The 23631-nt window shown below is 52.5% G+C and overlaps 1 protein-coding gene across 1 annotated transcript; it reads left to right on the top strand.

Moving 5' to 3' along the window:
- The first annotated feature begins 519 nt into the window (after positions 1–519).
- On the top strand, positions 520–18475 carry BCL6 (BCL6 transcription repressor). The gene is made up of 10 exons (XM_086467661.1): positions 520–557; positions 9336–9374; positions 10438–10605; positions 11643–11864; positions 12002–12985; positions 13592–13773; positions 14883–15050; positions 16216–16346; positions 16747–16884; positions 17809–18475. Exons 3-10 carry the CDS (start codon positions 10445–10447, stop codon positions 17950–17952), a joined length of 2130 nt encoding a protein of 709 aa, XP_086323787.1. The 5' UTR covers positions 520–557; positions 9336–9374; positions 10438–10444; the 3' UTR covers positions 17953–18475.
- The last annotated feature ends 5156 nt before the right edge of the window (positions 18476–23631 follow it).

Raw genomic sequence — 23631 nt, forward strand, 5'->3', positions numbered from 1 at the left:
TCTCTCTCTTTCGGAGAGGGATGGGGGGGTGGGAGGTGGGATGTGTGTTTGCACCGCCCGGCGTGCACCCGGGACCCCCCGTTCGCCGCCGCCGCTGCCGATCGCCGCTGCTGCTGGCCTCCGCCGCTGCCGCTGCTGCTGCTCCGCGCCGCGCGCGCTCCTCCGCGCCCGCGCGCCGCCACCCCGCCGCGCCCCCACGTCACACACAGCACCCGCCGCCACGTGACCCGCCGACCGGGCGCGACCACTGGGAACTCGGGGGGGGGGGGTGGTGTGTGAAGAAGGGAGGGCGACTCGATGGGACCCCCGCCGCCGCCGCCGCCCCTCCCGGACAGCGCGGCCCCCCCCGCGCCGGTGGCGCGGTGGGGGGCCGCGCTGTCCGGGAGGGCGGTGGTGGCGGCGACGGAGAGGCGGGGGGAGGTCCGCGGCCCTCCCCACGCTTAGCTTAATGGTAGAGTCTGCAGCTCAAATTCCGAGAATTGGGCTCTGTTGATTCTTAGAACTGGGGTTCTTAGAAGTGGTGATGCAAGGAGTTTCTAGGAAAGCCCGGAGACCAGGTGATTGCTGCTTCTATTGCCGCGGCCGATTTTACCCTTTAATTCTCTCTCGCTCGCTCGCTCTTTTTTTTTTTTTCTCTCCTTTTTTTTTTTTTTTTTTTCCCTCCTCTTTCCCTCCCTGCCCCGCTCCGACGCCTGGCGCGGAGCCGCCTCTATATATTTCTACCCATTTTTCCCCCACCCCCCCCCCCCCTTCCTTCCCCCGCGGCAGGTGCCCCGCCAACCCTTTAATATTTTCTTATTATTATTACGAGCTCCTCAGTGTTCGCATTTCTTTTTTTTTTTTTCCCCAATTTATTTATTTAATCACCACCACCACCCCTTTCCTTGCCCGCTGTCAGGCGAGAAAACCCGGGGTGCCTGCATGTCTTAACGCTGGGACCGTGTATAAACTGGGGGGTGGGTTGGGGGGGTGGGTGTCTCCCCTCGCCGTCCTCTCCCAGGGATTATCGGTTATCTGGGATTATTGGCTTTCCCGCACGCGTGACGCCCGGGTGGGGACGGGGAGGACGGCGGCGGCTTCGCTCTGCACCTGCAGCCGCCCGGCGGGCGCAGGACGGCAGCGAGCGCGGCCGCGGAGCTTGTGGCGTTTTGCGTGACTCGGGGTCGGCTCCCAATGGCTGGATCCCTCGGTCGGGGTGTGTTATTTTTCTTTTCCTTTTTTTTTTTTCCTCCCGTCCTTTTTTTTTTTTTTTTTTTTTTTTCTGGTGGTGGTGGTGCGTGTTGTGTCGCTGTTGTCGTTTCGCCGCCGCACAAAGCCGCCGCGGAGCGGGGCTGGCGGCAGCGCGGGGGCTCGGCGGCACCGGGCACCGCCGCTCCGGCCTTTCCGCATCATTCTCCCTCCCCCCCCCTCTATTTTTATTATTATATTAATATAACATCATTATTATTATTCCGTCCCCGATGCAACTGCGAAACGCCTGGTGCCTTTTGCAACCTGTGGCGGGGCTGCGCCGTGATCTGTCAAGCCCCAGGCTAAGAGCGGGCGGTGATGGGGAAGACTTGCGGCATTTCTCTGCCCGGGGAAGGGGGGGAGCCCGCGGGGAGGCTCGGCCGTCGTCGGCTGCCGGCCTCGAAGCACGGCGGACCGGGGGGGAACCGCGCTCGCCTCGACGGGGTGTGCCGGGGCGGCCGCGACGGGCTTTTGCCGGCTGGAAAATAAAACCCAAAGCCCAGGAAGGGGGGAAAAGTGTGGAGCAACTCTGAATATTACGCACAGGGCTCAAAACAATAATAATCATAGTGATAACAACCCTTCCCGGGGTCCTCCGCCGGCGGGAGGGCGGCCGGCGGGGGCAGGAGGGTGCAGCAGCCGTGCAAGGGATGGGGTCCCGGGTGCGGGGCGGGGGGAGCCCCCCAGTGCCCCCATCGCAGCCCATCCCCTGTGTTTACTATCGCGGCGGACTTGGCGCGGCGACAGGCGCTCGTAAATCTGCCGCCGGCAGCCGCGGGGCTGGCCCCCGGCCACACGCTATTCCTGGAGCGAGCGGCGCGGCCGGCCGCGGAGAGCTGCGCAACCCCCGCGCACACGCACACCCCCCCTCGCAGCCTCCCTCCGGCTCCCCCAAAAAAAAACAAAAGCGGGGCCGGGGGGCGGAAGGGAGAAGGCTTTTTCTTTGGTTAGGTGTGTGGTTTTGTGTGTGTGCGTGTGTGTATATTATTTTTCTGAACCCCCTCTCTTAAAAAAAAAAAAAAAAAAAAAAAAGGCAAAACAAAAGCGAAGAAGCCCAACTTTGTTATGAAAACTTTCGTGGTCGGGCGGCAGCGACCTCTCCCGGCCGCCCCCCTCCGCCCCCCCCCCCCCCCCGGCCCTCCTCCTCGCCATCCTGCCCCCCCGCCTTTAGTTTGCAAAGTCACAGTATGAAATGTTATGAAATCGCCTCTTGGGAAGGAGGGAAACAGAAAGCAAGGCGTTTGTTTAGAAAAATCTGCGGCGGCCTCTCAGATGTGCCTAAAAAGCTGCCTTTGACCCCGCTGTTGCATTTCCAGGGAAGAGGCAAATCTGGACTTAAAATCATGAGTCAAAAACAAAACAACAAAAACCCAGCCCGGGTTAGTTTTTTCCACTGACTTCAGTAGGCGCAGGATCAGTGCGAAGGGAGGCTGGGACCAGACAGATGAGGCTCAGCGAGAAGCGCTGCGTTGGTCCAACATCTCTGTCTGGGGCCAAATTCGTGCTTGCACCAGTGGAAGTGTCATCAGGGCCGGGTATGGGATCAGGGCCTCGTTCGATCTGGGGATGCTTATTGATTCCTCTCCTGAGGTTTTAAATGCTTTAAAAATTATTATTTGCTGTATTGTTTCAAAGGTTTAGAGGATAAGTGCTTTAAGAGCAAATCCAGGCTTTTTCCTGCAGTCCTTGGGGGGGTGGTGGGGTGGTGGGGGGGTGTCACAGTTCAAAAATTGCTTAAAAATATTTTAGGGGAAATCTCTCTTTGTATATAAATGGAGAGGCAGAACCTAAGGTTCTATTATTTTCTTCTAACCATAGGATCACAGGTTTAAAAACTTACGTTATAGATGGTAATTTTTGCCCCATGGAACAAATCATCAAGGCATTAAAATATTCAAAGGGTGTCTAGTAATTTTCCAGAAGAATGGATTATTACATTGTTCCAGTAAGAAAAGACTTCATCTCCGAGCGTTCAATTTTGACTGGCAAAACAAATCAAAGATCTCTTGGGATGCTTTTCAATTCCAGTTTCCAATCCCCCTCAGTTCTGACTGAGTCAATATTGGGAGAGGAAGTGGAGGTTAACTGGTTAGTTATTATTGCGAAGGAAGAAGTCGGAATGAGAAGTGATTCTTACAAATCCCACCCCAAAAAAAAAACCCAACCGGTCAAAAGTCTTTATGATACTTTTTAGACATCCCTATTTGCAGCTCTGGGAGGACTTCAGCCTGCTGTCTGATGAGACAAAAATAAACCTAGCAGAAACATTAAGTTTTTCAAAACAAGGCTGGAAAAGCTCATAAAAATAATGTTGCTCAGACGCGTTTTAAGAGAAACAGAATTACATCGACAAAATTATATGTTTTCCACGTTTGGTTGGGGTATTTTATTTTCCAAAGGGGAAAAATTGCTCTTGCAGCAAAGCTAACTGGTGCCATCTAGTGTCCTGTCTTCGCCCTCCTCCCGGCCGGGGCAGGGGCTGGCGGAGCCGGCAGCCTCGGGAGGGTGGGAACATGTTTATTAACTGCTCGTTAAAAAAAGAAAAAAAAAAAAAGGCTTGCCAGCTAGGAGGAAGGTGGCAGAGGAAACTCTGGATGCCACTGAACTTACTTAAGGGGCCTAATTGGAAACAACCGAGCGCTTATTAAAGTCACTGACATTTCCATATGGAGTTCTCTCCGGTCTGGTCGTGAAATCACATGTGAAAATCTTTCCGAGTTGTGGTGTTAATCTGCCCTTGAATTTCTGCCTAATTTAGGAAGTATTGTAAAGTTATGCTTTTTCTTTTTTTTTTTTTTCCTTTTTTTTTTTTTGCATGGCGGGGGCGGAGGGGGGGCTTTCAGCCCCTGATGGCAGCAGCCTAATATTAATTTGTAGTAATGGTGTTTGGGGTTTTTTTTTTGAGGTTTGGGTTTTTTTTGTTTTGGTGGGGTTTTTTTTTAGTACATAGTAATATTGTCCTCAAAACCCCATTACAGATACAGGTGGTAAAACTTTGTGAGGCAGTCCCATGTCATAAGAGCAGGGGTGGGTGTCCTCTCATTTTATGTGAATACTTCATTATAAACAAAATTTTGTTACAAAGTCTATAGGTGAGTAAAATGAAGCTCACACCAGTAGGTGCATTTCTGAGGGTGCAGCTTATGTACCTTCACCGATTTGTGGTGTTGAGATTGAAGAACCATTTCATGCCTGTTTTAATCCATGTGCTGTAATGTTTGGGCTGCAAACTCCACACAAAGAGCTTTTACTGGTTCAGTTGGAGCCTAAAATGTTGTTTTCAGGTTTCTGAGAAGTTTGTAAAATCTAAATTTGGTGAGAAGTTGCCTGTGTGCTCATAACCTCTTGTTCCATTTTATAGTAGCATGGGAGTCTATAAACAGGAGCCCTGTATGCCGAGTGCCTGTATTCTTTTCTAGATCTATTTTTAAACCATTCTTCTGTTTGGCAAAAAGTGACACTTGGTTTCCATGTTTACAGCAGGCATTGGCAAACCTCAGGAGTTCACAGTTTGCAGTTTGGTTAGATGAGTATCCAAAAGTCAGCATCTGACCAGTAAACTCCTTCAGACTGTAAATTTAGACTGCAAATGTAGTCCTCCCTGCCTTTTTTTTTTTTTTTTTTTAAGATCTATGCAAGGTTTTGTGTGTTCCCATTGCTGTAGGACACTGGCAGCCGAAAGACATGCACCCCTAAATCAGAGCAAGTGCGTAGTCTTCAGGACTGCTTCAAAACCCCGAGTAATCTCAGTGGAGCATCCAAAACACAGGGACAGCTAAGGGTATTGGGAGAGGGGAGACATTTTTGGGCTGTATTGTTTTCCTCCCCCTCTTTCTCCTGGTCAGTGTGCTGCCGTTAGGCTGCATACCTGGTACCCATGAGGAACGTGGGACTCCTGTTTATGGAGGGGAGAGCTTGGGACAAGCACACTGCAGGACAGTGCGTCCTGAAGAACACGTCCTGTAAGAACAGGCACCGTCTGAAATTAGTCTACTTAAATATATTTGCCTAAATATAGGGGGGTGAGGGGATGTCTCTGTCCTGGCCAGGGGACCCCAAGCTGCATACGTATCTCATCCCATCCAGGCAGGATGCCAAAGCACTCCCTTACTGCCAAAATGAGCTGTGCTACCCACAGCCCCAGCAGGACAGAGACAGGGAGGGGAGGGTCAGTACTGGCTGGTGATTTACTGTCCCATTGTGGGGTGAGGGTGATGGACACCTCCTCTGAGCCCAGCTGTGCCAGGGACCCGGCTTAGCTGCTGAGGACACCCAGCTGCAGCTGCACCCCGCCGTCAGGTCGGCACCTCGGTGTAGGGCTCAGTGTTGGCAGGGCACTGTGTCTGTCCCTTGCTCTCTGCTTCAGCCAGGACACGGTTCCTGCCTTCCCTTGAAAAATTAATTTGCCAGATTGCTTGGGGTCGTTTGAAATGCTGAAGAAGGCTTGACTCCTCGCTTCCCAAGGGCACGCGCTGCCTCTGCCTCGCAGTCAGAGCTTGGCTCCGTAGAGGGCAGGGGAGTCCTCTTCAGTGGAAAACATTGGAGGCAGTTTTAGTGTGCTTTCCCCCCTCCTCTGCGTTTTCTTCTGCAAAGACCAAAACAATGTGGAGACTTGAGCCGGGCCAGCTTTCAAGGGCAATCCTTTTAAACCCTCTTTTGAAGTACAAACTATAAAGTTCCCTGCAGCGCTTGAGAAAATATGCAGTTTTCCTGGTTCCAAATGCTGATAATAAACCCGTCCAGATAATGTATTGCATTTCCTAGAAACATTTGTTTGCTGGCAGGAAATTGGATCAGATTGAAAGTTAGCAGAGACCGCTCGATAGAGCGAGTGCAATCCGCTTACGGAAGGGTACGATGGAAAATACGACAGGGCTTGCACTAGTGATGCTGCTTTTGATCTGTGCTGACAAAGTGCAGTAGGACTTCTCTCGGTCTCTTCTTAGGTTATTATTAACCCGGCCACATTTTGGCCTAGACGCCAACCAGAAGCTACTAAATTAATAAAACTCTGCTGTGACAGCTAAAGGACGCTTAGTGCCCCCTGACTGCATGACTTCAGGAAAGCTGAGCTGGGTGCTTGCACACCTCTAGCCAAAAGTATCCTCTTCATCGTGGCTTATAGCACCCCTGACTGTGCCTGGGGTGGGGGCAGGCACACCCCCCCATTTTCTTGGTTGTCTCTCTGGTCCCCTTTCAGGAGAAACCAGGCATCCCTTGGCAGGGTGGAGAGGCAGCTGGCAGTGTGCCCTGGCAGGCAGAGGGGTTGTTCCCGTGGGGCTGGGGTGCTGGGACTGGGGAGGAAGGAGGGGTAGGATGGAGCTTCCCCTGGGCGGGCAGTTTCGGAGCACTGTGTGGGATGAAGCTGTGAGGAAGGGAGACTTCACCGAGCCACCCCTCCAGGGTGATGTGAGGGAGTCCACGCTGCAGGCTCTGAAGGGGTAGGAGACCGGGGCCCAGGGAGGGGGTGTGATCGGTGCCCTCCCCCAGACTAGGCATTTGGGGGTGGAAGAGGGGCAAAGACCATGGTATATCCCACATGCAAAGAGGGATGGGGGAATAAGGAGTGCCCCTGTGCTCAGGGTGGGAGGAGGGTGAATGAAAAGGGATTTCCTGTAAATGGGAGAGTGGATGGATGGAGGGGTTTCCCTGTGCATAGCAGAAAGATGGATTTGGGGGGGGCGCAGGGGGTGGTTCTGCCTTCCACCCTGGGATGAGGGAGCTGTGAGGGTCTCCCCTTTACAGGGTTGGAGCTGAGAGGGTTGCCTCACAAGCAGGTGCACCCTCCCCATGCTCACTGAGCTGGCTGCAGGGAGAGCAGAGTCCCTGGGCTTCCTTCCAGGAATGGCTTTTCTCGGGGAGGTGCTGGCAGAGAAGGGCCGTTCCCTGAACCACTGGGGCAGACCCATTGCCTTCCTGGAAGGCAGCAGCAGTGACAGTCCCATGTGGCCACCCCTGAAATGGGCCCCGTGCCTGGTCTGGACCTTCTTCTCCCAGCACAGCAAGCCCCGGGCATGCAGCCCCAAGCACTGCTGGAGAGCCCACACCTGCAAGGTACTGGGCAGGAAAACTGGAGTTGGGGGTCTTGGGGTGATGTTCTGGCCCCAGCTGAGCCTGAGGAGAGCTTCATGGGCTGTGGCAGGGGTGTGGATGGTGAAGACCATGCTTGGCAGTGATGGTCTTCTCTGCTCCCTGTCTCTGGTCTCTGCTCCTTGTTGCTGTTCTCTTCTCTACTGGTCTCTGGGCAGAGCATCCTCCAGTGCTGGGGTGCAGAGCCGGTGCTGTGCAGATGCCGGGAGGGGCAGGGTTAACCCAGCGATGGAGAGGGGAAGGAAGGTCCCTTTCCCTTCTGCATGCCCACATCCTGCAGCCGGGATGCCCCTGCCCAGCTCCTGGGGCCGTGGGCATTGCAGCAGTACAGCGCTGGGGAGAGATAATTTGGGAGGGGGCTGTGCTGGTGTCCAGCTGTGGGAGAGGAGCTGGGTATCTGCCCAGGCAGCACTGTGGCCTCGCTGTGGGTAAGGGAATTTGGCGATAGCAGCAGCTTCCCACGTGATGCTCAAGGGCGTAGAGTTCATCTCGCAGTTTGTAACTTTGTTGGTTTATGGATGGGTCACCTCCCTGTGTCTGTGACACCAGGGTGAGTCCCCAGGAGCCCAGCAGAGCTCGTCTGCCTGCACGGCTGAGGTCGGGATGCCACAAATGCATGCATCCGCTCATATCGACACACGGATGCGTGCTGGGCTCCTTGCAGAGCACCGTGCGTCCCTTGGCTTGCAGTTGACGGTAGCGAGCGGCTGGCAGTGAGCGTGTACAGAAAGGTCAGAATCTGCAGTATTTGGGAAATGAGTCACTTTTGTGTGTGTGTGTGAGCAAAGTTTTATGCTAGCCAGGCTCACAGCGGCTCTGAAGATTTGCATTTGGTGGCTGGAATGGGGCTGTAAGGCACCCCTCTCGTTTTTACGTGTGATACCTTGCCTTAAATCTCACCTCTCTATCCCACCCTGGTGTCTCTGGGGACGTGAAGGGAGCTTGGGCTCCAGGTCTGAGCATCTCCTGTAAGGGAGAGGGAAGGGGACACTTGTCCTCACAAGGCTGGATGGGCTCTCTGCAAATGCTGGCAGTCATATTGTCTCCATCCAGTTTTCAGGGGTCAGCCCTCAAAATAGTGTGACGAAGGTCTTGAGGTTTGTTTGATCGCTTATTTATTGTGCTTCTCCCTGCTGGGGCGGCTGCCTGACGACCTTCCTCCTGCATTGGTGCCAGGTCAATTATCTTTGTTGGTTTTAAGTAAATTTCGGAGTAATGTTGTGAGTTCTTGAAGGCAGTTAACTCCTGAGTTTCCTTGATGTGCTGCCCCAGCTGCATTGCCTATGGAGACAGTGGCTGGAGACAAAGCTTGCGGTTCAGGGGAAGGCCTTTCCAGCAGCTAGAGGAAGGCATTTGTTCTGGGTCCTCATCCGTCTCTGACACCGGCTTCCTACGCGATCCTGGCCAAGTCACTTTGGTACTTGACGCCCATATCCTCCCAAGTCTGCTCGGCAGTCCTGTCCCAGGGCGTTTTCACCAGTGGCTGGAGCGTGTGGGTATTCTGAGAAGGGCAGTAGCTGTTTTGGAGGACTGGATTCAGGCTCTTTCCAGGTTTCTGAGCAGAGTGGCAGCAGATGTTTGTGTGTAAGTCATACCTGTTAATGAGGTGCTGGGAATATGGCATTGGCCTTGGATGTGGCACCGGCCGGGAATTCATCTTGGCAGGGGAAGAGTTATCTCTGAAAGAAGTGGTGAGAAAATTCTCGCTTGACTTCCCTTCCCCACCTGCCTTTAAGTTCCTGAGTCATGGAAATTAAAATCTCCTTGGCATACGCCCATGGTTTGGGCTAGAGGGTGTGGAAGAAGCTATGATTGGATTCTCAAAACCAGTGGTTGTGATAAGAACGTACTGTACCGGAAGAAACAAATGTTAACCTTACTGGAGAGTAGAAGGTTTCTTATCTCTAGCTTTTATCCAACTGATACTCGAGTGAAACAGCAGGCTTGTGTCCTGCCATGGCCAATTCATAATTACCAGCTAATGCGGCATTTGTTTTCTTGTGCTTGATTTGTAGGTTTGAAAGAAACTTTTGGACTGTGAATTGAGGCATTGGGTATGTAAATTTAAATTTTGTGCTTCCCCTCCTACCGCCCCCCCCCCCCCCCCCCCTTCCATTTACCGTGTTGAATGAAATGTTTCATTAGACCCAGCTGGAATTTGTTTTCAGGAGAGCAGCTGCTCTGTAGAAAATACTGTACGTTCATATGCCACTGGGGAAGGAGGAGGAGCCAGGCTTGTGGGAGGGGATTGATCATAGAGGAATGTGATGCTGAAGATGCACGTTCCAGCCCAAACTTCAGGCACAGGGACATGTGGGCTTTCCTGGGTGCTAGTTGGGAGGCACCTCCGAGGTGGGTCAATGGGTGTTGTGTTGAGGGAAGGCTTCATGTTCCTCGATTAACCCAAGCCTTGCCCACTGGGAGAGACTCTGCTGCAGTGTGGGTAGCAGCCCAGCAGGTTAGATGAGTTCTACTCCTTATTGCCACCACCGATTCATTGGGAAATTGTGGACAGGTCTTCTCCAGAGTGGCCACCACTTGGGAGCAGGAAAGTAGTTTGCTGGTGGTTGAGTGTTGGTGCTCCACTGTGGGCTGGGTTTTCAAGATATTGGAATCCTTCAGCTTCAGTTGGGACCTTAAGGCTTGTTTTGATTCCTGTGGCTGGCTTTACAGCCAGCCAGCAAACAGGTGAGGGGGATGGCTCCGCATGAAGATCTGAAGGCTAGGAAGCTGTGTTGGGAGCTGCATGGAGATGAACTCAAGTGGTGGTGGGAGGAGTGGGCTGGGGTGGAGCCGACATGGGTGAGGCAGGGAGAAAGAGGAGTCAGTTAGCTAATCCTCAGAAGGGTCTGGTTGCCTTCACCTGACAGCTTGCTGGGTGGGACTGAGACATGCCAGGTCTCGCTGTCAGCCGAGAGACCTCACTGGGCAGCCTGGCAGGCGCTTGGCATGGTGCAGGACTGTTTGCCTTGGGACCAAAGAGCTGGTGCTGTCCTTACCAGTGACAGCTGGCCACCTGAGCACATCCCAGAGCAGCAGCTGTCTCTTCGCTGGGTTTAGGGTGTCTGCCTGGCTGCTTCTCCATTCCCATCCTCCTCCTGCTTCTGTTTCGAGCAGACTCAAGATGGCCTTGCCGGCAGACAGCTGCATCCAGTTCACTCGCCACGCGAGCGATGTCCTCCTCAATCTCAACCGCCTTAGAAGCCGGGATATCCTGACTGACGTCATCATCATCGTGAACCGGGAGCAGTTCAGAGCCCACAAAACAGTCCTGATGGCCTGCAGGTGAGAGCAGGGTCCCCTCCCTGCTTCCCTTCCCTGCTCCCTCTGCCTTTGGCCACCAGCAACACTGCTGCAGCCTCAGGAAGGCTCATGGGGTTTACAGGCAAAGAAATAGAGGTAGAGAAGCAGAATTGAAAGGTGATGCCAAGAGATTTATACCTTTAATAAGTTTAGGGCTGAGACCTTTTGTCTCCAGCACAGCACCCACACCTTTCTCTCTGTGTGCCCACACCTCTCTCCTCCTTCTGTGCCCACATGCAACCCATGGAGACAAACAGGAGCACAGCAGACATGAGGCACATCCCTGGAGGCAGAGCACAAATGCTTTTCAGGGACAGGCCAGGAGAAGGGAGGGAGGATTGGATGCTTACTGGGGTGAGCAAGTCCTCTGTGACCATGGTGTCCCCTGCCATTTTTAGAGCTATTCCTCCCTGGCTTCCAGGCTGCTGGCTGCACCCACCTTTGTTGATCTTTTTCCAAGCCTGGTGGGGTCTGAAATCCCTTTCCAGCTCCTAGGGTTGCTGGAACTGCTTTGTAGTGAATGCTAATTAACATCCCACCATTATGGCAGATGCCTTCCAGGGTCTTCTGCTGACAAGATATAAAGATTTGAAAAAGCCGAGGTTTGACTATTAAGACATCTGAAAAAGTGTTTTGCCAACATTTCCTTTTTTTTAATTTTTTTTTTTCCTCTTCTGGTTAAAGAGTGAGTGTGGATGCCCCAAGAGGCTTCTGAAAGAAATGAGTCACAGTGGGAAGGGGGTGGTAAGAACAACAATGAAAAACAAGCAGAATTTCTAGATGGAGGCAGTGGGGAGTTGTTGAGCAGGTGAGATCTAAAAGCAGGCTGTTCCAGTTGGGGAAAGTGCAGTGCAGAAGACGCTTACTAAGCTGAGAAACCAAGCTTGATAATAAGGGGGAAGCTCAGGGAATTCTGTAATTGCCTCCTCCTCCCTTTCCATTCACAAACCCCTCCGTGCTAAGGGATTTCAGACAAATTCTCCCTCTGAATTGACGTAACACTTGTCTTCTCTCTGCAGTGGCCTCTTCTACAGCATCTTCACTGACCAGCTCAAGTGCAACTTGAATGTCATCAACCTGGACCCTGAAATTAATCCTGAGGGGTTTTGCATCCTGTTGGACTTCATGTATACGTCCCGTCTGAACTTGAGGGAGAACAATATCATGGCTGTGATGGCCACAGCGCTATACCTGCAGATGGAACATGTGGTTGATACCTGCCGAAGGTTTGTCAAGTCTAGGTGAGCGCCGTGAGTGAACTTTGGAGAGCTTGGGATGGTGTGTTTGGGTGGGAGGGGGGACAACTGACAAAGTATTTGCAAACTTATCCTTATGGGCTGAAAATGACTGTGTCTCCCTCCTTTTTGCCTGGTTCCAGCGAAGCAGAGATGGTGTCTGCTGTGAAGACTCCAAGGGAAGAGTTTTTGGCTGGACGGATGCTGAGCCACCCAGAGGCGATGGCTTATCGGAGCAGAGATGTCTCGGAGAACAGCATGCCTCTCCAAAATGGGTCCCTCTGCAATGGGAGGGCCTTTGCACCTGGTTTGATCAATAGTTTGTCTGGATCCCCCATGTCCTACCATGGATACAGCCCTCTCCCTCTAAATAGCTTCCTTGTGGATGATGAGTTGCGGGAGATGAGGATGCCTCTCTCTGAACTCTCAAGGGCAGGTGCCTTCCCCAAGGAGAGGATCCTGCCATGTGAGAGCTCCAGGACAATCCCCACCGAGTACATGAGAACCATTACCGACATCTCGGCCAACATGTGCCACGCTACCATCTATGCTCCGAAAGAAGGTGCTGCTGAAGAAGCCAGGAGCGACATGCACTACAGTGTAGCCTCTGGCCCCAAACCTGTTGTCCCTTCGATCCGGAATAATCCCTATTTCTCTTGTGACAAAGTGGCCAAAGAGGAGGAGCGGACCTCTTCAGAGGATGAGATCAGCCAGCACTTTGAGCCCACCAACACCCCCCTGGACCGCAAGGGACTCATCAGCCCCCAGAGCCCCCAGAAGTCAGACTGTCAGCCTAACTCGCCGACCGAGTCCAGCAGCAGCAAGAATGCCCGTATCAGTCAGAACTCCAGCTCCCTCTTCACGAAGAGCCCCACAGACCCCAAAGCCTGCAACTGGAAGAAGTACAAGTTCATTGTCCTCAACTCTCTCAATCAGAACACCAAGCAAGACAGTGCGGTGCAGAATGAGATGGGAACCCTCTCTCCTCGCACCTACATGCCCATGTCCACTTGCCAGCAGTCCATGGAGCCGGAGCATCTCAATGTGCAATCCCCCACCAAGATGAGTGTGAATGGAGAAGACTCTACTATCCCGCAAGCAAGCAGACTCAACAATATTGTTAACAGGTGAGAAGATTTCCCCCCCGCCCTGCCCTGTGCCGCACTGCCCCCCACAAGAGGCAGGACTCCATGTGGTGTTGTTGAGGGTTTGGAAGTGTGTGAAATAGCTGTAGCATTCAGCAGGGGAGTCCAGACATGAGCAGGTGGAAACCTCCATGTTTGGTGGAGCACTGCCAGTGACATTATCTGGGTGCCAGCCTGGACTGGCCATAGAAGTGGGAACATTGGGTCATGAATGGCTGGCTCACTTTGGCAGCTTTGGACTGTTTCTGGAGCCTGGATTTGCCCGGCCTAGTTTTCACCAGACTCCCAGTGCCTCAAGCTTTTGTTTGGCTGTGAGTGTTGGAATGGCCAAACTACCAGAGAACATTACGTTATCCTTTGGACCTGGGTGTTCCTAGAGAGTTTTGAGGTCGTTTGGTGATGGATACCTGAAGGATTGAGGCTCAGGGACCTGTTGTTGATCAGGGCTATGCTGTGCATCTCACCACGAAAGTGTCCCCATAAAACGTGTTTGTCCGTCATATCTGGAAGGGTGCAAACAAGGTTTCCAGTAGCTCAAGCACAGCAAGAGCCTTCTCACGGCTGTGTGCATTTGCTGTTCTTCCACAGGTCCCGGGACGGGTCCCCTCGGAGCAGCGAAGGGCAGTCCCCGCTGTACATGCATTCGTCGAAGTGCAGCTCCTGTGGCTGCCAGTCCCCACAACATGCTGAGATGTGCCTTCATACCCCTGGCTCAAACTTTGGAGAGGAGATGGGGGAAACCCAGTCTGAATACTCTGACTCCAGCTGCGGTGAGTCTTGCATCCCTGGTCACCTTTTTTCCACCAGCAGGCAGAGGGGGCTGTGCGGTCTGAGGACCCGTCCACCCAGTACCCTGTGTCCAAATGGGCAGTCAGACTTCTCCCTGATGCTGGTGGCTCGCAAGGTGCTTTACAGTCCCCTGTTAACTGGCTGGCCAGCTGTGTGCATGCATGCGAGGGACACACGCACATGGGAATTGCTTCCTTCCTCCCCTTCCCCAGCACCATCCAGATACCTTGTGCAGGGATTTAGTCACCTGTTGCAAACTTGGCAACTAAGGACAGGAAACAAAGTGCACCCCACCCCACCAGAACCACAGGAGAACAAGCTTGGCAGATGTAATGACCCTAATGGGTATTGGGCAAGATGGTGTGTCTCATGCATCCGTCATGGTATCTTCGTTATCTGGGAGCCCCATGCGCACATCTGGAGAAATGCAGTTAATGAGGCTTGCAATCTTGTTGCAAAATTCTGCAAGCCCAGAGACGAGTATCTGTGTGCCCATCTGCCTGTAGCTCAGGGAGGGGGAATGCAGAATTGTCACCTGTGGTGTGGGCGGAGATCCACAGAGGGAACCCCACTGTGGTGATGCTCAAAGCTACCTACAGCTTTTAAGGTTTAGGCACCCTCCAGCTGGGGGGAACCTGCCTTGCGCTTCGGATGATGATGGTCTTCCCATGCTCAAGGAAGACATCTGTACACGTAAAGGTTTAAGACCTCTAAAGGTGTTGGAGTTGCTCCAGAGTTGAGCATCCATCCTTTGGAGGATGCCTGATAAGTTGGGTGCCTTTGTGGACCTCTCTGAAAGATGTCGAGGTGAGATGCTGGCTTCTCAGAAGCAGGTTGTCTCGCACTGAAGGAGAGATGGCTGGTGATGACTTTGCTTTCTCAAACCGTGCATGTTATTGCTGTGTGCACAGGGAGGTCAGGAGGTAATGGCATGGTGCAAGCACTGCTGACCGCGAACTTCTGTGCTTGGCTTCTTGTTCCAACACTTGCTCTGGCTGCCCCTCTCCACCATCCCAAACCCATCCTGTGACCTGTTGAGGAGCTGGCTCATGCATTGCCCATCTCATTGCTCTCCTCTCTGCCCTCCCAGAGAATGGAGCCTTCTTCTGCAATGAGTGTGACTGCCGGTTCTCCGAGGAGGCCTCTCTCAAGAGACACTCTCTGCAAGTCCACAGTGACAAGCCCTACAAGTGTGATCGCTGCCAGGCCTCCTTCCGCTACAAGGGGAACCTTGCCAGCCACAAAACCGTCCACACAGGTAGTGTTGGCCACGGGAACAACATACTGGGGAGGCTGCAGGTTGCTGGGCACGTGGATGTTTATGGTTGGGTTTGTCACAGGTGCAGCATCACAATGTTTAGGGAGAAGTCTGGGATTTTTTCCCCCCCTGCTATGTCCTAGAAATCCAGATCCTATCTAGCCTGGCAGAAACTCTGCTGATGGGAAAATCTGCGAGTGGATGGACTCTGTGAATCAGCACAATGAAAGCTGAGAAAGGAAGGGGATATTAAAGGTTTAGTCATTTGCTGACAACCCTAGGGTTTGGGTTTGTTTTTTTTTTTTCATGCTTGTATTAATGCTCAACGTGTCAACAGCTAGTTCACTAGCTGGGGAAGGGAAGTCTGTGCTGACGACTGAGTGCTGCTGCACTGAACTAAATGTACATTCCCGCAGCCTCAGCTGAGCTCCAGGAGGGCTGCGCAGGTGAATGAGACCACACAAGTGCCAGGGCAGGGTTGGAGGGTGCTTGGGGTCGATGCCTGGGAAAAAAAGAAAAAGGCAGGATGGGATAGAGGATGGCTGTTTCCCACTCCCCATCGAGCCCATCTTCAGCCATCCTAACAAAACCTTTTTGCAGCTCTCCCCATCGCTGAGGGCCAGCAGCGGTGATTGTAACCGAGTAATGACTTGGGAGTTGGGTTGCTGGGCGTGCCTTGGCTTTCTGCTCTATCAGCTCTCTTCACTCCTCTAAAGAGTGATGAACAGCTGAGGCAGGATGTGCTGGGGACCATGAGGAGCCCGAAAGGAGCCAGGTGGCCCTGTGTGGCTTACTGACAGCTGTAGGGAGATGCAGGCACCAGCTGCTGTCACAGGGCCAGGAGGAGCGATGCTCTTAATCCTAGCTGGCAGAGCTGCCCAGCTTTGTGTCTTGCCCTGAAGGCTGCAGCTCCCAACCCGACAATGGAAAGGTACTTGTGGTGCCTGGGTACTGCCTGAGCTCACCCTGCTCTAGGGAACACCCTGAGCTGTCCTGACCAGTGCTGCTTGTCCACAGCCATCTCCAAAAGGGACAGGAGTCAGGGCTAGAGCTTCATGCCGTGGGGTCTGGCACCTGAAGGGACTTAGCTTTGGGGAGCGCCGTGGATCATGGGGGCTGAGCACACCTGTACTTAATCCCTCTCCCTTTCTTTTGGGCTCTGCAGGAGAAAAGCCGTACCGCTGCAACATCTGCGGGGCACAGTTCAACCGGCCAGCCAACCTGAAAACCCACACACGCATCCACTCCGGAGAGAAACCCTACAAGTGTGAGACCTGCGGGGCCAGATTTGTCCAGGTGCATGTGGCCTCTGGGACCTGCAGTGCCTCGGGGGGTGGGACATGGCCGGACCTCCTGCGTGAAACTGGTGACACCTCATGGCAGAGAGGAGGCTGATGGGCCATGCTCAGTGCCTTGGGTAGCTCTTCCCATGGTGGTGTGGAATAAATAGGGGCCTTAAGGTCTGTGTGGGCCGGGTTGGCTTAGTAGGAAGCCTGGTTGCTGGTTTTAGCTTGTCTCCTCCATTTGCTGTTAAGGATTGGAGACCTCAGACGCGTGTGGCCCTGACTCCCAGCTAGAACTCAATAGACCAAAAAAAAGACAGCTGGGCAGAACCCTGCTTGTGGTGGGATGACCTTGCTCCCGGTGGGATGCTCTCATTCCTGGGGCTGTCCTCACCTGGAGCTGCTCTCTCTAGGTGGCCCACCTCCGTGCTCACGTGCTCATTCACACCGGGGAGAAGCCATACCCCTGTGAGATCTGCGGCACACGCTTCCGGCACCTGCAAACCCTCAAAAGTCACCTTCGAATCCACACGGGAGAGAAACCGTATCATGTGAGTGACCCTGCTTTTTTTTGGAGGGGGGGGTCTCGGGGGGCGGGAGGAGGATGCTACCAAACTTGGGGGGCTGGGAAGACACCAGGGCATTCCCATGGGCTGGTTGCAGCACCCCAATGCCCTTCGCCAGCCTCACGAGGCCCCATGCCAAGGTCACGTCCCTGCTCCTCATGCCCCATCCACCACTCATGCATTAGCCCCTGTGGACGTGGTGTTTTCTTGTGAGCGGCTGCGTTGGAAACACTGATGTGCAGCCCAGGCTGGGTACATCCTACCTGCTCTTCTTTTCTTCTACCACATCTGAAAGAAGGTTGCATCTCTCCAAATAGCTGTGGCTTAAATTACAGCCACTCGCTGTCTCTGGGGTTAGGGGAAAGGAGCAGACAGCCTGGCCTGGGATCCCCTGTGCTGGTGGCATTCGTGCAGAGCGAGCAACCTGCTCTGCCTTGCTTGCAGCCCTGGGGTCTCCCAGCTCTTTACTGAGGCTTTTCTGACTTTCCCCATCTGCTCGAGAGGGAATCAGAGCAGGGGTTATCATTCAGACATTTCTCTGGAGCCATCCAGCTTGGCAGGGATCAAAAGCACCTCCTGAAATAGCCCTATCACTGGTTTGAGCATCTAGATAAGGAGCTTGGTGCTGCGTGCGTCAGAGCCAGGGTCCTCTCCTAAGGGACCTTGGCCTTTGTGCATCCTGTAAACCAAAATGTACTGCTGAAAGCCTGGGATGGCGTGCCCCCAGGTGCTGCTTCTCCCACCGCATCCCCCACTTTTCCCTCATCCACCAGTATAATGGGCACAGCTGGGGTAGCTGCCAGAGGAGAGGCATTTGCTGGGGGACTCCCACCCTGAAGGGAAGGACGTGTCCCCTGCCATCCCCACCATCGCATTTCACGCCCTTTGCCTTTGCCTCTCACTCCGCAGTGTGAGAAGTGCAACCTGCATTTCCGCCACAAAAGCCAGCTGCGGCTTCACCTCCGGCAGAAGCACGGGGCCATCACCAACACCAAGGTGCAGTACCGCATCTCTGCGAGTGAGGTGCCTCCAGAGCTCCCCAAGGCCTGCTGAAGGCAGAGGATTTCCCAGGAGGAGGTCATCTTGGTGGGGGGAGAAGCTGTCCAAAGGATACTGGCAACACTTTAAAAGAGAAAAAAAAAAAAAAAAAAGGCAAGGAAAAAAAAAAAGAAAGAAAAAAAAATTCATCACATGATGGAGTGCCTCTAAACCCATAGTGCAGATAGGTGGAAAAACATTAGAAATATAAAAAAAATTACAAATACACGGGTTTTATTTTTCCCAGTTATGTGAAACAAAAAGAAAAAAAATTATTCAGATCTTACTGTATATAAAACATAAAAAGTAAAAATAGTCATTTTAAATGTCTGTGCAGTGGAGTGTTGATAAACTCTGGAGTCTAACCTTCACAGCCTTTGCCGTTTGAAGATGAGGAATGTAATGTTGATTTATGGGAACAGATTTTTTCTTTTGTATGCAAAATGTGTGTTCTTTTAAAGAGAAAGTATGCTATTAAAGAGAGGGCTTTAACTTTTTTAACCAAAGGTGAAGGAATCTATGGCAGAGTTGTAAATATATATAGATATAAATATATAAATATATATATAATAAATATATATAGACCTTTAAAAAAAGCTATATTAAAAATATATAAAATGCATTAAAGGCTCAGTTGGACTCTGCAGGCAGAAGCCACTCTGAGAATCTTTATTATGATAGAGCACTTAAGGAGATATTTTAAAGTATTGCATCTGTACAAGTAAGAAAATATTTTGTCTAAATGCATCAGTGTATTTGTATTTTTTTGCAAGTGAAGGTTTACAATTTACAAAAAAGTGTGTATTAAACCAACAAAGCTGCAGAAGGAATTTAAAATAATAATAAAGTGTAATTTTTTTTGTTCTAGTTCTCAGTCTGTATATATGTAAAATGTGGTTTCGCACGGTGCCTTTCTTTTCGATGGAAGTTTTCAATGTATGGACTATATTGAGCTCAGTTTCTTCAAGGTACAGCCTGATGTTGCAAAAGGAGTTTTGGTGGAACTCTCTATCGGGGAATGTTTTGTTTTGTTTTGTTTTTGGTTTTTTTTTTGGTCTTATTTTACATGCTTGTGTTATAAACAATCTCGGGAGACAGGGTTTGGGCTGTGTCTAAACTGCATTAATGCGTTCTGTAAAATATAGCTGTACAAATAAAAATAAAACGAAGAAAAGTGAAGTCTGATGGAGTCAGATGGTCTGTTCTTGCCTGTCCTAAGCACCTGGAAGGCCAGTCAGTGCCTTGGGAAGGGGCTGAGCAGCCCCAGCACAAGCTCTTGGCTTGGTGGAGCTCTGGCCCTGCGTTGAAGGCAGGGCTGGCTGAAGCAGCCTTTTCCAGGGTTGATTGAAGGTGGTCTGTGGCAGGAGGTCAGAGCAAGACTCAAGCTGGCAGCTCGGCTGCCTGGTGGGGACTGTCCCACTGTGCCACCTCCTTGATACTTTCTGCATTTGCACCAAGTAGCCGATAGAAATAGGGCAGAGCCTGGGAGAGACCTTTTGCTGACCAGCCCAGGGCTGGTTCCAGATGGCCGTGTAGTTATTTATATTTCCTGGAAACCAATGCAATTGCCAGAATTGCTCAAGGAAGGCAGCTGCCTGCTGCTCCTCTTGCTTTCCAGTGCCTGGAGTTAGGGGGGGGTGGGGGGGAGCTGTCTTGTGCAATGGTTCAGTGGAGCAGGGTCTGTAACCCCCTTCAGGAACTCACTGGCTGATAGCATCTCTGGGCTTCCAGCCATTGCACCCTGGCTGCAGGCCAGAGCTGAGAAAGCCCAGCTTGAGGGTGCACCCCTGCTCTCCCCCAGTAGCAAGAGGAGATGCTTTGGTCTGTTCAGGTGAATGTGCAGAGCTGGAGGGTGAAGCCATGGGGTGCCCAGGCCTTTTGCTCTGTGGAAGCAACCCAGCAACTCTTTGCTGTTGAGGGCTCACTAGTTGCAGAAAACTGAAGAGCTTCGTGTGAAAAGCTCTGAATTACACAGGCAGGACCAGCTGCAGCCAGTGCTGGTGTGGAGCCAAGGCACTACTCAACATGGGCCAGGGTGGGGTCTGAGCCGCACAGGGATTGTTTCATTTGTAGTTTAGTTAATTCATGGATAATTTTGGTGCAGGGCTTGGGGGGTGATTCACAGTGGAGGGACTTGGAAACACCAGGTGGTAGGGGAGGGCCTGGCTGTTTGCAGGGTCAGGAAGGGCTGCAGTAAGGAGGGGCTGGAGATGAAGAGGAAGAGGGGCTTTTCAACACACCAAGGGACAGAGGTGGACATGAGACAACCAAAGCAGCCTCGCGTGTGAGGGAAATGCAAAGAAGTGAGGTGTGCAGGAGCCCCAGATCTGGCTTGTCTCCCAGCAGACCCGATCTGTTGGCACATGAAGAAGCCCCCAAAAAAGCAAGGGCTGAGTACTGAGCTGGAGCCAGCGTCTCCCTCCTCCTCCTGTTTGATTTGGCCAGGCAGGACGGCTGCCTGGGAGCCTGCAGCAAGCGCCTGCCTGCTGCGGGGCAGGCTCTTTGTGGGGTGAGGTCCTCTCAGCCGCAAAACCTCTCTTCGCATGCATCCTTCTGGGACAGGAGCCTATTTCTGACCCTGCAGGCTGGGTGCACCCCTCTGACTGCTCAGCAGGGCTGAGCCCTGCATGAGCCTTCACCAGCTTACTCAGGTTAAGTGCAGGGTGGGGAAAATCACAACAAATGGGGCATTGCCTGAGCATTGGGAACAGCAAAAACCTGCTTTCCCACCTTCCTTCCTCGCTTACTTCCCCTTTCCACCTCTCCTCAGTAGGTTTTTAATGTTTAGTAAAGCTGGTTGTCTTCATGATGGGGTTTTGACACACATACTGTCCTCATTCAACACAGATAACTTAGGTTTCTCCCCTTTCTGTCAGGAGCTGCCTGCCTTTGAGCTCGCTACCTCTCCGATTACTGCAATTGTCACTTTTGGAAGTGGCTGGGCTGGGCTGACAGCCCCGCTTGCCCCAGACAAGCAGGCTGTGTAGCCACGACCTCTGTTTCCCATTGACTTGATCAGCTGCATTTGCAAAATAAATACTGTGTTTTCCTGGATCACGGCTGTGTTTCCTTCTCCTGACAGATTTTTTTTTTTTTTTTTTAAATAAAACAATGATGTCATGGCTTTCCCAGCAGTTCAGCTGAAGCGATAGCAATCACTCCCTTACTATCTGTGGGCCAGAGGTCTGCAGGCATCTGTCATGGCCAGCACATGCTGGCGAGCTTTGCTCAGCATGGATGGTGTTTGCAGAGGCCAGAGAGCAGTCGCGCACACAGGGCTGCACTACACGTGCTTATGGCTGTGGAGCCCACAAACACTGAACTGATCAGGCCTGCCCGGGTCAGTGCTGCTGGGTTATTTGCCCTTTGAAAACCCAGCTCCAGATACAGGGTCCGACTCTTGCCAAGCCTCAGAAGAAAGGTCACCACCAAACCGCTAAACTGGCTGGTTTCCAGGAAGCTTCCCAGAATGTGTTTGAGTAGCTCTTTCGGTACCTGTCTCCCCCTCTTCCCATATAAAGACCTGCCCAGTAGATGGGGATGTGGTCGAGTTTTCCTCTTCTTCAGACTTCTGCACTGAAAAAAAAACCAAAAAAACCAAAAAACAAACCTCACCACACTGCCAGCTCCTTCCCCATTTTACTTCTCAGCAGTAGTAGGCTTCAGGAGTGCCCAGCAGAGAAATAGAGATTCGAGTTTCCTGGGGCTGCGCAGGGCTCTAGAGATGCCCAGAGTGATGCTGTGAACCTCTGCACTGAACTTACTGTGCTGACCAATTTATTCCCTAGTCCTTGGGCCTGGGTTTTGGGGCTAAAAACCTGTGCTGAGTAAAAATGACACTGAAACGAGAAAGGCTTCGAAGCAGGCACCAAGGCTGTGACTTTCCAAAACGTGGGTGTTTGACCGGCGGATAGCTGGACTCAACGACACCATCCGCGCCTGCTTTCTTGTGGCAGCCCGGCTGGCCGGCGTGCCCCTGCCTTGCCCATCCCGCCCCCCGCCCGCAGCAGCCCCGGTCCCCGGTCCCAGCTCCGCATCCCCCGGCGGGCCCGGCGGGAGGGCTCCGGGCGCTCCGCTGTATTCTGCCGGGTCTCCACGAGAGGGCAGGCGAAGACGGAGTTTAAGCAACGAGTCCTGGGGAAAAAAAAAAAAAAAGACAACAACCCAAAAAATGATATTGCAGCCCGACCTGAGACATCTGCTGCTGTTGGGGAAAATCTTGCAGCCCGGGGGAGGGTTTTCAGGCAGAAGGCAGGTGCTTGCCTGAAGCCTGTGCTGGTGCGGATCCGCGGTGGGGAATGACCAGCTGCAGCCCGAGGCGGCCGGCAGCAGGCCCAGAGCTGTTGCTATCCCACGGGCCGGATCCTGTGTCACTGGGATGCCTGTTGGTGAGGATGGCGCCAAGGGCCCGTGGCCACCTGGAGCCTCCTGGCCTGGCCTCTCTGAGAGGTGGCCAGTATCACAGCTGAAGGGAAGGGATGCCCAAGCTCTTGCTGTGGCGCTGGTGTCTGTAGAGGAGAATTAGAGAGAGAGAGAGAGAAAGCAGAGCCCCGTATTATTTCATGGTTTCATGTGCTCACCCATCTGTGTCCATCACCTCTTGCCTTATACTAGTAACTCCTTACAGCACGGGCCAGCATCTGGTTGTACAGTCCCTAACAGCCCCATCCGTGGCTCCAAGTAGTCACTGCAGTAGTACAGGTAAATACCCTGGTACGGCTCTTAGCTCATCCTGTTCACCTTTGCTTCTGCACATGTTTGTGCTGCTCCTTCCCTTCTCTGACTTCCAGGGGACTGCTTTCAGCCCTACAGAGGCCGTGGTAGCATCCTACAAGGCTGAGACTGGGAAAGAATCTCAGGTAGCAGCAACAGAAATCCTGAACAGAGTTTGGGCTCTTAGATAGAGACATCGCAAAAATTAGGTAGCAGGATCCTGAAGCAGAAATCCCCAAAGCCTGTAATTAATTGAGAGACAAATTCCTTTGGATTTGTGCCTGAGTTTTGCTTTAGAAACAGCATTTTATCCAGAAACCTGGCAGGGCTGTTGCAAAGTCCATGTGCAATCCCAGCACCGCCACTCTCTGCCCATCCCAGGGACGCATGGCACTGATCGGCACAAGTTTCTCTCCCTTATTGAGCTCTTGTTTTTCATTATCACTCAGACACGGTCAACCGCTCTTCCTCTGCTCATCTGTATCTCCCGGGGCAGCATCACCCCTCCACAAGCAGGAACCTGCTTGATTAGGTTTTCAGCAAGCTGCAAGAGCTGCAGGGCTGTGGCAGCTTCCTCACCACCCCACAGGACCAGCTGCACATCCAGAGCCAGGGTGAGGAATTTCATGGCTCTGGCTCACCAATCACAGCTCGGCCCTACTGGGCTGAGTGTTAGAGTATATGAAAAAGGGGTTTTCCCTATTGGCAAGGCAGTGATACATGCCAAAACTGTCCTGCTCATGAAAGCAGAGCTGAGAGAGTCTGGAGAGCGTTTTGTAGGTGACAGCCAGAGAAGCGAGGCGCGATGAGAGCCAGGCTTGCAGCCGTGGTGACAGCAGAGGGCACGCTTTGCTGGTACAGCGCTGAGCACACAGCCTGTGCACACAGTCCCGGGGAATTGCTGGAGTGCTCTGGATCTGTGGAGAAAGCTGGAAACGCGGGGGTAAGGAAGCAGTCACAGGAATTCAATGCAATTCAATC

This window comes from Leptosomus discolor, chromosome 7, assembly GCF_034619465.1.
Source record: "Leptosomus discolor isolate bLepDis1 chromosome 7, bLepDis1.hap2, whole genome shotgun sequence".
Lineage (NCBI taxonomy): Eukaryota > Metazoa > Chordata > Aves > Leptosomiformes > Leptosomidae > Leptosomus > Leptosomus discolor.

Coding starts and splice junctions, on each gene's coding strand:
- BCL6 (XM_086467661.1), top strand. CDS start 10,445: ATGGCCTTGCCGGCAGACAGCTGCATCCAGTTCACTCGCCACGCGAGC. Junction 11,865..12,001: donor CGAAGGTTTGTCAAGTCTAG/GTGAGCGCCGTG, acceptor GCCTGGTTCCAG/CGAAGCAGAGATGGTGTCTG. Junction 13,774..14,882: donor ATACTCTGACTCCAGCTGCG/GTGAGTCTTGCA, acceptor CTGCCCTCCCAG/AGAATGGAGCCTTCTTCTGC.